This window comes from Nelumbo nucifera, chromosome 1 (assembly GCF_055504915.1).
Source record: "Nelumbo nucifera cultivar China Antique chromosome 1, China Antique-T2T, whole genome shotgun sequence".
Taxonomy (NCBI): domain Eukaryota; kingdom Viridiplantae; phylum Streptophyta; class Magnoliopsida; order Proteales; family Nelumbonaceae; genus Nelumbo; species Nelumbo nucifera.
Genome location: NC_142649.1, coordinates 169,382,226 through 169,396,813, shown reverse-complemented (window position 1 = coordinate 169,396,813; position 14,588 = coordinate 169,382,226). Strand labels below are relative to the sequence as shown.

General features: G+C 40.0%; 1 protein-coding gene across 6 annotated transcripts in view; it reads left to right on the top strand.

Annotated features, from left to right (window-relative positions):
- The window catches only part of LOC104596541 (ARM repeat superfamily protein), a 128,971-nt gene that overhangs the window by 112,284 nt on the left and 2,099 nt on the right, over positions 1-14,588 (top strand). For all 6 annotated transcript variants that reach the window (XM_010257745.3, XM_088895180.1, XM_088895181.1 and 3 more), the window contains exons 32-39: positions 7,698-7,826; positions 7,906-7,991; positions 8,090-8,205; positions 8,308-8,420; positions 8,597-8,720; positions 8,875-8,996; positions 9,244-9,698; positions 14,237-14,561. In XM_010257745.3, the coding sequence (XP_010256047.1) occupies positions 7,698-7,826; positions 7,906-7,991; positions 8,090-8,205; positions 8,308-8,420; positions 8,597-8,720; positions 8,875-8,996; positions 9,244-9,698; positions 14,237-14,561 (1,470 nt within the window). The remainder of the gene's footprint in view (positions 1-7,697; positions 7,827-7,905; positions 7,992-8,089; positions 8,206-8,307; positions 8,421-8,596; positions 8,721-8,874; positions 8,997-9,243; positions 9,699-14,236; positions 14,562-14,588) is intronic.

The following is a 14,588-nucleotide window of genomic DNA, read 5'->3' as shown; positions in this document are numbered from 1 at the left end:
AACTGACTCAAACTGACACTACTATAACTGAAACAAATAACTACACATGCTGTCCTACGAACACAGTGGGGACCACTGCAGTGGGGCCCACATCAGTGTTCTCTACACTCCCCCTCAAGTTTGGAGTAGATATCTATCATTCCCAACTTGGATAGGTCTGTCTCTAACTTCTTCCTTGGTACAGCCTTGGTGAGGATATCCGCGAGCTGCATATTAGATGTGATGTACGGAAGACACACTTCTTGTGATGTGACCCTTTCTCGCACAAAATGTCGATCAACTTCGATGTGTTTAGTTCTGTCATGCTGCACTGGGTTGTGGGCTATATTAATAGCTGCCTGATTATCACAATACAGCATTAAGGGCTTTTCATAGTCAATACCCAACTCTTCAAGTAGTGACCTCAGCCATAAGATTTCAGTCACTCCATTAGCCATTGACCTGTATTCCGCTTCAGCACTGGAGCGGGAAACAACACTCTGCTTCTTACTCCTCCAAGAGACAAGGTTACCTCCCACAAGGGCACAATATCCAGAGGTAGACCTTCTGTCATCAACACTCCCTGCCCAATCGGCATCTGTATAGACTTCCACCCTCATGTGATTATTGTTCTTGAGCATTATACCTCTACCCGGGCATCTCTTCAAGTATGCTAATATTCTCTTTGCCGCAAGAAGATGAGAAGTTCTAGGGGAGTGCATGTACTGGCTAACAACACTAACCGCATAGCTGATATCCGGCCGAGTGAGGTAGAGATATAGGAGCTTTCCAACCAACCGTTGGAACATAACTTTGTCTTCAAGAGGCTCCCCGCCCTCTGCACTAATCTTGTGATTTTGTTCGATGGGTGTATCAGTTGGCTTAACCCCCAACTTTCCAGTTTCCGCCAACAGATCTAGAGCATATTTTCTCTGAGAAATAAAAATCCCCTGCTTGGATCTAGCAACCTCAATACCCAAAAAGTACCGTAGTGCACCAAGATCTTTCACCTCAAACTCTTGATGAAGGAGCTGTTTGAGGGACTCAATCTCATGATTGTCATTTTTTGTCACCACAATATCATCAACATATACTGCAAGTAGTGTCAGAGAGGACTCCACCCTCTTGATGAATAGTGTATGATCTGACTGAGCTTGTACATAACCAAACTTTCCAAGGGCTAATCTGAACCTATCAGACCAGGTTCTAGGTGACTGCTTCAAACCATACAATGCCTTGTTTAGTCGGCAAACCTTCTTACCTGTCTCAGTATCATAGATTCCAGGAGGCAACTGCATGTAAACCTCTTCCTGTAAATCTCCATTCAGAAAGGCATTTTTAACATCCATTTGAAACAAGGGCCAAGAATGATTTGCTACAAGGGATAACAGAACTCGGATGGTGGTCATCTTGGCTACTGGGGCAAAGGTCTCCAAGTAGTCTATACCATAAGTCTGAGTGAACCCTTTTGCAACCAGTCGGGCTTTGTACCTTTCAATAGATCCATCAGCATTATGCTTCACAGTGAACACCCATCTGCATCCCACCGGTTTCTTTCCTTTTGGTGGGTCAACCAGTGCCCAAGTATTATTCTTCAACAGGGCATCCATTTCAACTTGCATTGCATCTTTCCATTCTGGAACTGATAAGGCTTCTTGCACTGTTCTTGGAATAGGGACATCGGCAATGGAAGTAAGATAGGACCGGTAAGATGGAGACAGACGATCATAGGATAAGAACCGTGAGATGCTGTGAGCTGTAGAAGTGGTGCAATGTCATCCACAAGAGAGGAAGTGGCAACAGTGAGGGGTATCTCAGTAGGCTCTGGATCTGGAGCTGCAGAAGGAACTGGAGCTGGTCGGGACTGCCGATGACTGGGATCAACCTGCCTGCATCGCCTGTGATAGACTCTCAACTCTGGCTCCCTCTGACCACCCTCACCACTACAACCTTCATCATCCAGTTAGGTAAAGGAACAGCCCCACTCAAAACAGCCCCACCTCTACCAGCCCCACTTCCACTCTCACTGCTCTCCCCCTAAGGAAAGAAACTCAAAACGGCCCCACTTCCACTCTCACTGCTCTCCCCCTGAGGAGAAACCCTAGGATAATAGGGTGTCTCCTCAAAGAAGGTGACATCCATGGAGACAAACCGTTTCCCTGAAACTGGATCATAGCAGCAATAACCCTTTTGAGTTTGTGCATAACCAAGGAAAATGCATTTGGAGGCCTTAGGTTCAAACTTGGAATGATGAGGCCCGAGAAGCTGAACGAAACAGGTACAACCAAAGGTTTTAAGGGGAACAATGAACAACTCCTCGTCTGGGTATAGAAGGGAAAAGGGGGTTCTCATATCAAGAACCCGGGAAGGAACTCGATTAATGATATAAATTGCCGTGAGGATAGCATCACCCCATAAGCGAATAGGTACATTGGAGGTAAACATAATGCTTCTAGCCACCTCCAAGATATGCCTATTCTTCCTTTCAGCAACACCATTCTGCTGTAGTGTATAAGGGCAAGTGCTCTGGTGAATAACTCCATGGCTAAGAAGGTAGGAGGTCAATGGCTGAGCAAAGTATTCCTTTGCATTATCAGATGTAAGGACTTTGATTTTGGTCCCAAACTGAGTGAGAACCATCTGATGGAAGTTTTGGGTCAGAGCAGGAACCTCATCCCAAGAGCGCATAAGATAGACCCAAGAAAACCAGGAATGGTCATCAACAAACAGTAGAAAATATCTGTACCCACCCATCGAAGAGATATGATATGGCCCCCAAACATTAGTATGCACAATATCAAAAGAGGAATTACTCCTTTTGTTACTTAAAGAATAAGAGGTTCTACAATGTTTAGCAAACTCACAACTCTCACACCTCAACTTTGATAACTCAACAGACTCAAATAAAGCAGGAAACAGACTTTTCAAAGACTTAAAAGACAAATGACCTAATCGGTTATGCCAAAGCATAACCGAACTCATAGACTGGGAAACAAAAGACTTCTTATCCACTAACTCCTCCCGACGAGAACTCTCTCCAAGCAGATAGATCCCGTTCGTCTCACGGCCAGTCCCAATCACCTTCCTCGTCTCCAAATCCTGAAAAACACATCGGTCAGGGAAAAAGGTTACTGAACAGTTCATGTGTTTGGTAATACTACTAATTGAAAGAAGGTTAGTATCAAGTTTAGGAACATGCAAGACAAAAGATAAAGAGACAGTATCCGACAGCTTGATGTCCCCCTTGCCTGAAATGGGAACAAGAGAACCATCAGCAATGGACACTCTATCTCGGCCAGAGGACAAGTGATAAGAAGTGAACAAAGATGGCAAGCTAGTCATATGGTCAGATGCACCTGAATCTATTACCCAGCAGTGGTCGGTATTACCTGGAGCTGAAGCATGGTAAGCTGAGGCTCGAGTACCTGAATGTGCAAATGCAGATGTGGCAGGAGCTGATGGTGACTGAGATGGCTGAGCTGAACTCCCAACTTCCTTTTCCAACTGTATGAGGGCAGCCCGAACAGCAGCTAAAGTCTCTAGGGATGTGCCTGATGAGGATGCTGAATCAGTGTTCACGGCCACATGAGCATTACCCTTCTTATTTCTTAGTTTTGTTGGGACCAAGTGAGGATGTAGCTTCCAACAAGTATCTTTTGTGTGCTTGGGTTTCTTGCAATGTTCACATACCAGATCCCGTTTATCTTCCTTCTTTCGGTCCCTTTCTGAATCACCCCCTGGCTTAGGTTTAATAGCTGTCAAGGCTGGGAAAGAGGGCTGAGGCTGCATCATGACTTTCCTCCTGGTCTCTTCACTATGCACCAGGGAGTATGCTTGAGAAAGGGTCACACTATCTCTTGTCAATATCTGTTGTCGCACAATGTCATAATCTGAATTCAAACCAGCCAGAAACTCAAATACCCTATTCGTCTCGACTTGCTTTCTGTGAGTCTGTGCATCTTTGGGACTCTCCCACTCAAGGGTCTCTAGATGGTCAATCTCATGCCACCAGGATTTCAAGGTAGAGAAGTAGACAGAAACTGGCTTCTCTCCTTGTTTAAGGCTGTTCACCTCACATTTCAGTTCATAGGCTCTGGCAACATTAAGGGGGTTGGGAATAGGTTTCTTTCACAACATCCCATATCTCTTTGGCTGTCTTTGCCCAAAAGAAATTTCGACTGATATGTGGCTGCATAGAATTACACAGCCATGCCATAACCAAATAGTTCTCTTGAACCCACTTGGTGTATGTTGGGTCCTCCTTGGAAGGTTCTTTCACATCTCCCAAGAGGTAACCCAGTTTTCCCCTTCCTCCAATAGTCATCATGGCTGATTGAGCCCACTCCAAGTAATTTGACCCATCAAATCTCATAGTTGTAATCTGAAACCCGGTTTCAGATACACCACCAAAACTGTTGTTTCCAAAACTACTTTCTCCCTGACCCTTAAACTCCATCTTTGATCAAGAATCAGTGGCTACAAACTGTTAGAGCCACTACTGCTATACCAGGAAACAGAGTAAAACAAGCAGGTCTGAAATCTGATATGAAACCAACACAAAACTGATCTGAAATCTGATCTGATCTAATCTGATCCGAAATCTGATCTGAAAACAATCGCCCATCACAGTATATGCAAGAAATCAACTCAAATCTGATCTGAAATCAATCGGCATGCACAGTACCAAGCAGCCTGTCAATCTGAGATGCTATTTTCTGAAATCACTACTATGGGGCCCACTTCTGCGAGAGCAAAATTAGGGTTTCAATAGTAGGTCTGAACTAAGTGCGCAGCTGCACTCTCCAAACAGTCCGCACAAGTGGGACTTATCGTAGGGCAATATGAAACCCTAAAAACTAATCACCTCTGAGAGGGGGGGGGGGGGTTCGGCCCAACAGTCAAACCCTAGAAACGAACTTAAACACAGTTCGGCAAGTCAAACCCTAGAAACAAACTGGAACACAGTTCGTCCCCTCCTTCTAGACAGGTTTAACCTATCTCGACTGATTGCAATCTCTAAAACTCAATAATAAAAAAAAACTTACTTATGTACTTTCGGTTTACTGTCTTCTAGGGTTACCTGAACCCTAACCTTCGCTGCTTCTTCCTGATTACCAACTCTCTGCAAGCCGCGGCAAGTCTTCAACTGCTGCGAACCTCTTCTGGTAATCTCCAAGATTCAGCCACCGAATACTTCTTCAAAGCTTCCAGCCCTAGCTAGTTCTCATGTGGTCGGCTGGACTAGACACACATGAGAAGCCCTAGATAGGCTCTGATACCAAGTAGAAGATCAAGACTGTAATCAGTCTTGAATCCTAATAGGTTTTAGGTTTACAAAATAGAAGAAAAGTGAGAGAAAGAAGAGAGAATAGAAGAGGAACAGGAGAACACAAGTGGTTGAAAGGAGGAACAGATTCTAACAGATCTGCCGCCGCCACTTTCTTATTATTTATAGGTTATGTTTAGTACACAATGGAAAGGACACATCTGCCCTTAGTACTTACATAATAAATAAAGTAAATAAAGCTGAAATAAATAATAACTGAATTAACAAACTGACTCAAACTGACACTACTATAACTGAAACAAATAACTACACATGCTGTCCTACGAACACAGTGGGGCCCACATCAGTGTTCTCTACATTAACCAGGCAGTGCCTACTGATTCAGGACATCCTAAAGGGTCGAGAATTGCAATATCCAAGCAGATGTGCTCTTTGCCTTATAGTCTTGACGCACTAAACCACCCTAACAGTTATTGTTTCAATGATGACATCCTTACTTCTTTCTTTTCCAAAGAAGATTCTTTGATATTTTTCCTCCCAAACGATCCAACAGATAGTTGCTCTCACACATCTCCACAGCATTTTACCTCTCCTCTTTAATCCACTAACAAAAAAAGGAATTAAACAACCTCTGCACATTTGGTGGGGGTCCACTTGCAACCAAATAGAGAGAACCCAACTCCAGATCTCAGAGACAAAAGAGTAGGAGATTAATAAATGATAGCAGCTCTCACCATTATCCTTACATAGGATAACACCAGTACAGGGACAAACACCAATTAGGCCTTTTTCTTTGGAGTAAATCACAAGTATTACACTTTTCTAGGAAAGCTTCCCAACAAAAAGAACCTATTTTGGGACAAATTGGTTTACCCCAAACTTCCAAAACTGGGAAAGGTTTCCCGCATAGTTTTCAAGGTGTCAAGGTGAGGCTGGGCATTAGGGGGGTGCCTTGTTGCCTAGGCGATGGATTTTTTTATGTAGAAAACGTAGATCCTAGGGTAGTTCCCTACGTACTATAGCCATATTTCCTTAATAATTATTCATAATTTTCATAAGAAAGGTACCATAGCCATATTTCCTTGATAATTATTCATAATTTTCATAAGAAAAGTATAGAGTTCATGTTGAAGTATAGAAAATCAACATATTCTTGAGAAGAAAAACAAGGAAAAGAAAGTCTTTGAGGGTTCAATACAGCATTTAGCAATGTTTGTATTGATTAAACCCTAACAAATAGGAAAATAATAAAAAGAAATTAGTATATAAACACACAAAATGAATATTTTAGTTTAATAGTGCCTATTTTATAATTATAATGTCAAAAAATAAAGAATAAAAAAGTATTTTACAATACATAGTACAAAACTGCTTGGCGATTAGGCAAGGCAAGCCTCAAAGGGCGCCTTGTCACCTAGGCGCCCGCCTAGGCGTCGCCTTGACAACTATGGTTGCCCGTTGTCAGTTAAGGGTAGAACTAACTCTATGAAAAAGGAAGAACAAGAAAAGACACTTGAGGGAGAAGGGGTCCAAATCCTACTTTCCCTCCTAGAGAAATCCAATACCACCTCATCTAGGATTTTAAGCAGATCAGAAACACTATTCAATTCAGTCTCTAAATGCCCTTCTAAAATCCAAGTTCCAATCTAGAGCACAGTTTACATTAGAATGAGTAAGAAAGGTGGAAGCAGGCTCAGTTTTGAACCTAGAGAGTGAATACAAAGAAGGGAATTACTCTTTCAAATGTATGTTCCCACCCAAATTTTCACAAGATTTCCTGAGCATGAATAGATTTCCCGTGTATACTTAAAATTACTTTAGTCCACAACTTATCCCTTTCCATTGTCAATCTCCATAACCATTTCCCTGATAAAGCTTGTTCTTCTTTTGTAAGGTACCCAATCATAACTCTATGATCTCTCTTCTCCTCCCCCAGTTCCCATAGGAAATCCCTCATTAATTTCCCCAAAACTTTTCCAATCCAGAAGATAAGGAAATAAGTTAGGCCTAGAGGCAGCATATCCATTGGCAGAGTGAGGTCACAAAGATATAGGCATGTCATGTTTACTAAAGTTTCTTTTCTTATGTTTATATTTGTTTCTGCTTTAGTTGTTCATTTGCAATTCAGACATACTTCGTCAACACTCAGTGACTGTTGTTAGAGTTGCATATGAAAATTTGGAAAAGATGATTGACAGACCCGTGCTAACTTTACTTAGCCTTTTCTTGCCTTAGTATGTAGGCCATGATCCATCATATATGTTACTTTAGATTAAAGGATTAGTTGTACTAATTTACTCTTGTTTTAGAGATTTAAGTCCGTCTTCCCTGGAATAATTATTTAGAATTATGATTTCAGGTAAATCTTGGTTAACAGCTCTTTCTCTCCTCCAAGTCCATGGATATGTTCATGAATTATGTTATCTTTCAGGTAAGGAACTCTGCAATTCGGATGCTTTTTCAGACTCTTGGAAGTCATGGACAGAAACTTTCAAGGACCATGTGGGAGGATTGCCTTTGGAATTACGTTTTTCCTACATTAGATTGTGTTTCTCACATGGTAAGTTGAAATTCTTCCAGATTATGATTCAATCTGCTTTTCTGCTTCTTTTCTCAACAGTTACGAATATTTTTTCCAGGCAGCAACTTCATCAACTGATGAATGGCAAGGGAAAGAACTTGGAACCCGACGAGGAAAAGCAGTTCACATGCTTATACATCACAGGCATGTAAATTATCAATCCTGTCCTAGGAAATCTTCTTCTTGTCAACATAATTTTTATGTATTTTTACCAATATTTCACCTGTTTGATAAACTTGCAGTCGTAATACAGCTCAAAAACAGTGGGATGAGACACTTGTATTGGTTTTAGGTGGAATTGCACGCATCCTACGCTTCTTTTTCCCTTTCTTGAGAAGTTTAAGCAACTTCTGGTCAGGTGGGTCCAATCATGTATAATATTTCAGCTGACTGTGGCCACATTGATTTACATATGAGTAATAAATTGACATTTCATAATTGATGGCTTTCATTTTTGAAGGATGGGAGTCTTTGCTGCTCTTTGTAAGGAATAGCATTTTAAATGGTAGTAAAGAGGTGGCCCTTGCAGCAATAAATTGTTTACAAACAACTGTTATTTCACATTCTCCTAAGGTAACCATTGGGTGGTCTTCAGCAGGGGCTTGATTGCTACATAAAGTAAACCACATATGATGCCCATTTAGATTTCTGTTGATTTTCATTTGGAACATGGTGATTTGTTCTCGATGGGTTGGCTTAATTGATATGTTCTTGTTCTACATACTAAAATAGTACATTGCCTGAATCAGGGAAACTTGCCGATGCCTTACCTGAAGTCTGTGGTTGATGTTTATAAGTTTGTTCTTCAAAGCTCTCCAAATTATAGTGGAAATGCAGCGGACAAGGTGAAGCAGGAAATTCTGCATGGTCTTGGTAATGTACCAGTAACTGAGTCCTTCCAATTTTATTTGTCATAATGTCATCGTCTTTTGTTAAATGGCCCATGATTTTATCAGCAAGATGTGGACCGACACAGTAGGCAACTTTATTCCCCATGTATTTATATACTAAACTAAATATTTGGCAGGTGAACTATATGTACAGGCTCAGAATATGTTTGACAATGGAATGTATAGACTGTTGCTAGAAATCATACTTTTAGCTGTCAAACAGCCCAAGAGTATCACTGATAATGTGGAAGCAGAAATTGTAAGTCAATTCTCTTGTGTCATTTTTCCTATTCTTCCTGCTTTTATTTTTTCCTTTTAACTTTCATGTGGAATTTGCTGCTACTTGTATCACATTAATGTTTATGTTTTGCACCTTGAATGTGGTGCTTTAGAGTGTTTCTATTTGTCTGGAAAATTTATGTATGCCTACTACATAATGTACCTAGTGTCTTCAGGCTATCCTTTACAAAGGAACTTTTATGCCTAACTGGGACCATTTCCTCCAGGGACATGTTCCACCAGTTCAGCGTACCATGCTGGAAATTCTACCACAGCTTCGTCCACCTGAGCACCTCCCTTCAATGTGGTCACATTTTCTATCTGAGCTTTTGAATTACCTTCCTGGATTTGAATCTCCTTCACAAAAAGATGGTGATACAGAACAAGCCGGCAGCAAAGATCACCACCCAGAAATTGTAGGAATGACACCTCAACTGGATGTCAATTCTGTTTCAAACAAAGACAGTATTGAAGATTCAAAAAATGTTCCCATAGAAAATCAGAATACGATGAATTCTGGTGTTCCTAATGATTCTGATTCTGCAATTAAGGATATAGTGGCAAGCATGCAAAGTTATATATTTGGGGAAAAGCTTATCCCAGTACTGGTAGACCTTTTTCTTTTAACTCCTGCTGTAGAAAAATACAAGATGTTTCCTGAAATTATTCAAGGTCTTGGAAGGTAAGTTTGTTGTAACCTTGACTTAATCTTTCAATATTCATCTGACATTTGGTTCTATATGTCAGATTGGCTGATATGCTAGTATTAACCTATACTATAAAACAATTAGAACATTGTGGTGTAATTTTTAACAGCCTGTGTTTATCTGTGTTTGACTTGTTTCTGAAACTATCCTGTTGACAACTCTAATTATGTATCTCCACCCCCACAGACATTATCACAAGAGAAGTATACATGCCACCAAACTTGGCATAATAAATGATATAAGATCTTGATAGAGTAGACTTGAAATCAAGATTCACATAGCTGGCCCCAAATGGTTGGGGTGATTCTTTGTTAAGTTAGATCAATTCCTCATCCTGATTTGTCATTTAAATGTTTTTTGCTCAAATAGAAAATATTGAAAAAAAAAAGAAATTTTTGAAGAAATTTTTTTTTGTTCTTTAGGTAGTATTTGAGTTGAAGGAGTCTAACCTTTATATGTTTCTTACAAAGGGTGAGAGAGAGAGAGAGAGATGAACATGGGTAAACTGATCATTTTGCCTCTTTTTGCTGAATTTCATGCAAATTTAGGATCAACAATCTGCATGGACTATTAAAGAAGCTGATCAAATCATTATGCTACCCTGGTTTTAGATGATTTTTAGAGAACTGATTGAAGGTTAGTGCTCAAGGAAGGACCGAAGGAGTATAAATATTTACATGAAAATCAAGAAAAGAGAGAATTTTTTGTTTAGCACTATTGGGTTAAACCAGCAGTGATGGTCATTTTATCCTCTTTGAATCACAATAGAGTAATGTTTTAAAACACGGAGGCATGACGTGAGGCGTTCCACTACCTAGAGGCGTGAGGTGTAGTTCAAAACGTAAGAGGCATAAGCCTCCTTAAGAGGAGGGGGGTCAGGAGGAAAAAGGACGAGGAAGGGGAGGACGAAGAAGAGGAAGGGAGATACTATTTTTTCTTTATTTTTAATAAAAATATTTTATATTAAGAAGAATAAAGGTGCATAGCACTAGTTGAAAGGGGGGAGGGGGATCTTGTCGAAGCAGAGGCGAGCGGGGGGCGAAGCCCCCAACCGAAGGGGCTGGGGGCAGACCACTTTCTTTCCCCTTATCTTTTCTTCCCTTCCCTTTCCTTTCCTTTTCTTTCCTTTTCTCTTTTCTTTTCTTCTCTTTCTTTTTCTTTCCCTTCCCTTTCTTTTCTTTTCCTTTCCTTTCCTTTTTTTTTTCTTTTTTCTTTTTTTTTTCTGTCTTTTTATACAAGGTGTGCATGAGGCGTATGCCTCCAGCACGCCTCATGAAAAAAGTGTATTGAGGCATACACCTCTTGCGTCTGAGGCATACGCCTCAGAGGTGTTAGTGCCTCTGGCATACGCCTCAGGGCGTTTTGGGAGCGCCTCTTCTGGAAGCACACCTCCACGCATACGCCTCCCATGCCTTTTAAAACACTGCAATAGAGTGGATTATTTTGGTTTTGTGGAGTTCTTGGATCTCTAGAGTACTCCCTATTTCTCAAGTTTCCACTAGTCCCTAGTCCCTATTAGGAGTGATCTCTTATACCCTATGTTTGGGGTTGTAGTTGTGTACTTGTATCTTAGAAACTAGGGTCATTTACTTAGATACTGCTTATGGTTTCACATATTTACTATAGAGAAACCCTAGATACAAACCTTTTTGTACACAATGATCAGAACTGGAGCTTCGTAGTCAGTAACCAGAAATAAAACAAGAAGATAGAAGAAAGAGGAGAAGTTCAACTTGTTGAAGTTGGATTATTACAGCTCTGGTACCATGTTTGCAAACCTGTAACAGAGTTTAGGGCAAGAGAAAGAGAAAATAGAGAAGAGAGAAGAGAGTGAATTGGTGGCAAGTGTGTTCTCATCCGGAATAAAACTAAGACATGAAGAAAAACCATGAATTGGCAGCAAGTACATAAAAAGACTGATGTGCCCCTGATTACTAAAGGACACTCAGACACAAAATAAAAGAACTAATTCAAGCCTAATAACTTCAGGCCCATTACAGGAATAAAACTAAGACGTGAAGAAGAAGAGGCCCACAACTAATCACCCATTACAACCACCTAGGTAATGCATTTTGTTTAAACAAAAACCATGAATCCTAGGGTAATTCCCTAGGTTCTATAGCAACCACCAACCATTTTTCATTAATAAGTATCTATAATATTCATATAAAAGTATAAACTTCATATTAAAACATAGAAAATCGATAAATCCATGAGAAGAAAAAGAAGAAAGGAAAGAAAATTCAGAAAATACTTGTTATTGTCCTAGGAGATGATGATGATGATGAATGTGTTGATTGGACAAAATTTTATGTTCTTCTATGATTATTGGTTCAGGTTTTGAAGTCTTTTTGAGGGTTACACCCATATCTCTGTTGATTGAACCCTAGCAATAAGAAAATAATAAAACAAAACTAGTATATAATGTCTATTTTATTATTATAATCTAAAAAAATAAAGACCGTAGTTATACAGGTATTTCATAGGGGCATGAACAAAATAGATACACGAGTAAGTGAGGTGACTCTCCATGGGCACCTTGTTGTCTGGATGTCACCTTAGACAACTATGGGTGTGTGGGATGGCAGTCATCTTGATGGATGAGGATAGGTAGAAACATTTGGCATTCAGGGAAGACAATTAATGGCAGGTGCAAATCATAAGCATAGTAGAGGCATTGCCCAGCCTCCATGAGTTTGAGTCAAAGTAACCCCAAAACAACTTAATAGTATTTGAGATGATGATCAGAGGTTCTAAATGGGGCTTGGTAGCTGAAAGTTACAGGGACACAGCCAGCCTAGACTGATGGCCACAAGGGGGAGATTGCAAGGTTGTTAAGGGAGAGGCAGTTGTTCATATCCTGTCCAATGAAAACTTGATGAAGGTTGGAAGGAGGAGTATCTTTTAAGATGTGTGGACAGGAAGTTTGAGGGAGACCCACTTCTGCTGATTCCCAATATCAGCTATGGGGCTTTCTGTTGTGCCCAGAAGTTTAAGATTACCTCAATGAATGCTTCTAATTTTGTTGCCATTGGAACAGGAGGCATTGAGGATTCTAAAGGATGGTCATTGGACTTAATGATTTATGGCTAGTAACTTTGGATAGGAAGCTGCTACCCTAGTATCTCCAGCAACATGGAAGATGAACTGGAGGTTTCATAATGTTAGATTAGGGATTTTGGGCTACTAATGCATCTTGCAACAGGAAGATCATTGAGATGGTGGGTGACATGTGGGGGATCATTCAAGTAGATGATGTGAATAATGAAAAGGACAGTTGTGAGTGGGTACAAATGGAAGTAAGCTGGAAAGGCTCAGTGCCAGCATTGATAAACATTGTACTGGGGGGCATAATATATATGATTATGATATGGCTGGAGTTCTTACTAGGAATTTTTCAAGTGCTGGAGAACTTGAGGAGAAAAGAGACTATCAGACACAAGAGGATGTTAAGATTTTACAGGAAACCAATGGCAGTAGTGGGGCTGTGCATAAAATCAGCTTCAAGTAATTCTCTTAGTTGTTTGTTGCTGGTATTAAACCAAGAAAAAAGCTGGCACCATGGTAGATGGTGTGGTTGAAGAAATAGGTTCAAGGAAGTCGTAAACAAAACCAAAGAACATTGTGGATGGGAGGATAAAGAGCCGATGTTGTTGGAGCAGGAGATTTCATCTACATCAGAGCCAAATTTGGATTGGGACCCAACATCCATGAACCAAATGGGGCAATCAAGCTCTGATCAAATTGACCCTAATCATCCACATGATGCACATGAGGTGATAGGATCTGCAATCCCAGGAAGGACAGGATTTGAATTTCAAAAGGTCTCCTAGGACACCTTAAAGGAAATAATAAAAGGAGGTTTTAGTTGTCTTTTTTAGGGAATGAGTTGGTGACTACATTCTTCAAGTCAGGGAGTCAACCAAATCTACCAGATAATTCCTAAGTAGAGCTGAAAATCATATTTGATTGTCCAAATTTGAATTTGAGTTAGATCCCAGGATCGATTTCAGATCCACTCTAATCCAATTCGATATAATTTGGTTTGATTTAAATATAATGCTCATATGTACTTAAAATTCATATTGTATCTATTAGCAAAGTTAGTTTGAATGTTGTGCTTTTACTAAATGGTCTTTGGTCCAAGTTTCATGCAAGTATTTTTCAATTCATTTTGCTCATGAAATACAATATCAAAGTCATTGCTAGTTCATTTTAATAATAATATATGATATTTTGATCATTTTTAGTTTAATTTATTTATACTATTCATTATATTAGAAGAGAATGGAGATTCTTAGCTTAGTTAAACAATGCACAGTTAAATCATGGTTGTAGGTGATGCTTTTAGATAAGGTTCATATCGACAATTGTCTTTTCCTGGTTGATATAACCAATGACTTTCATGAAGGTTCTGGATTGGCAACTACTGTTCTTGCTTGTAGTCCTAGGTAAAAAAGCTTGGATGATGTTGCTACATGTGGAATGTTAACGAGAACGAAATTTTTTTAAGGTGTATGACAACAAGAAGAGATAACCCTGATTGCACACTTTGGAGATTAGCTGTTGAAGGCTTCAACCGTATTCTTATTGAAGATGTCATCAGGGAAAGCATGGATTTTGGTCCAGATTCAGATATAATTCAACCTCTTAGAATACGTCTCTGGAAAGAAATTGCTGATGTTTATGAAGTATTCCTCATGGGTTCTTGCGGCCATGCTCTTCCTTCCAACAGTGTCTCACTGGTGGCACTCAAGGCTGATGAATCTCTTGAGATAATCATTTTAAATGTTTTGGGTGACAAGATTCTCAAGACAAAAACTGATGCTCCTACAGATGTAACTTTCTTTCTAGATGAACTGCTG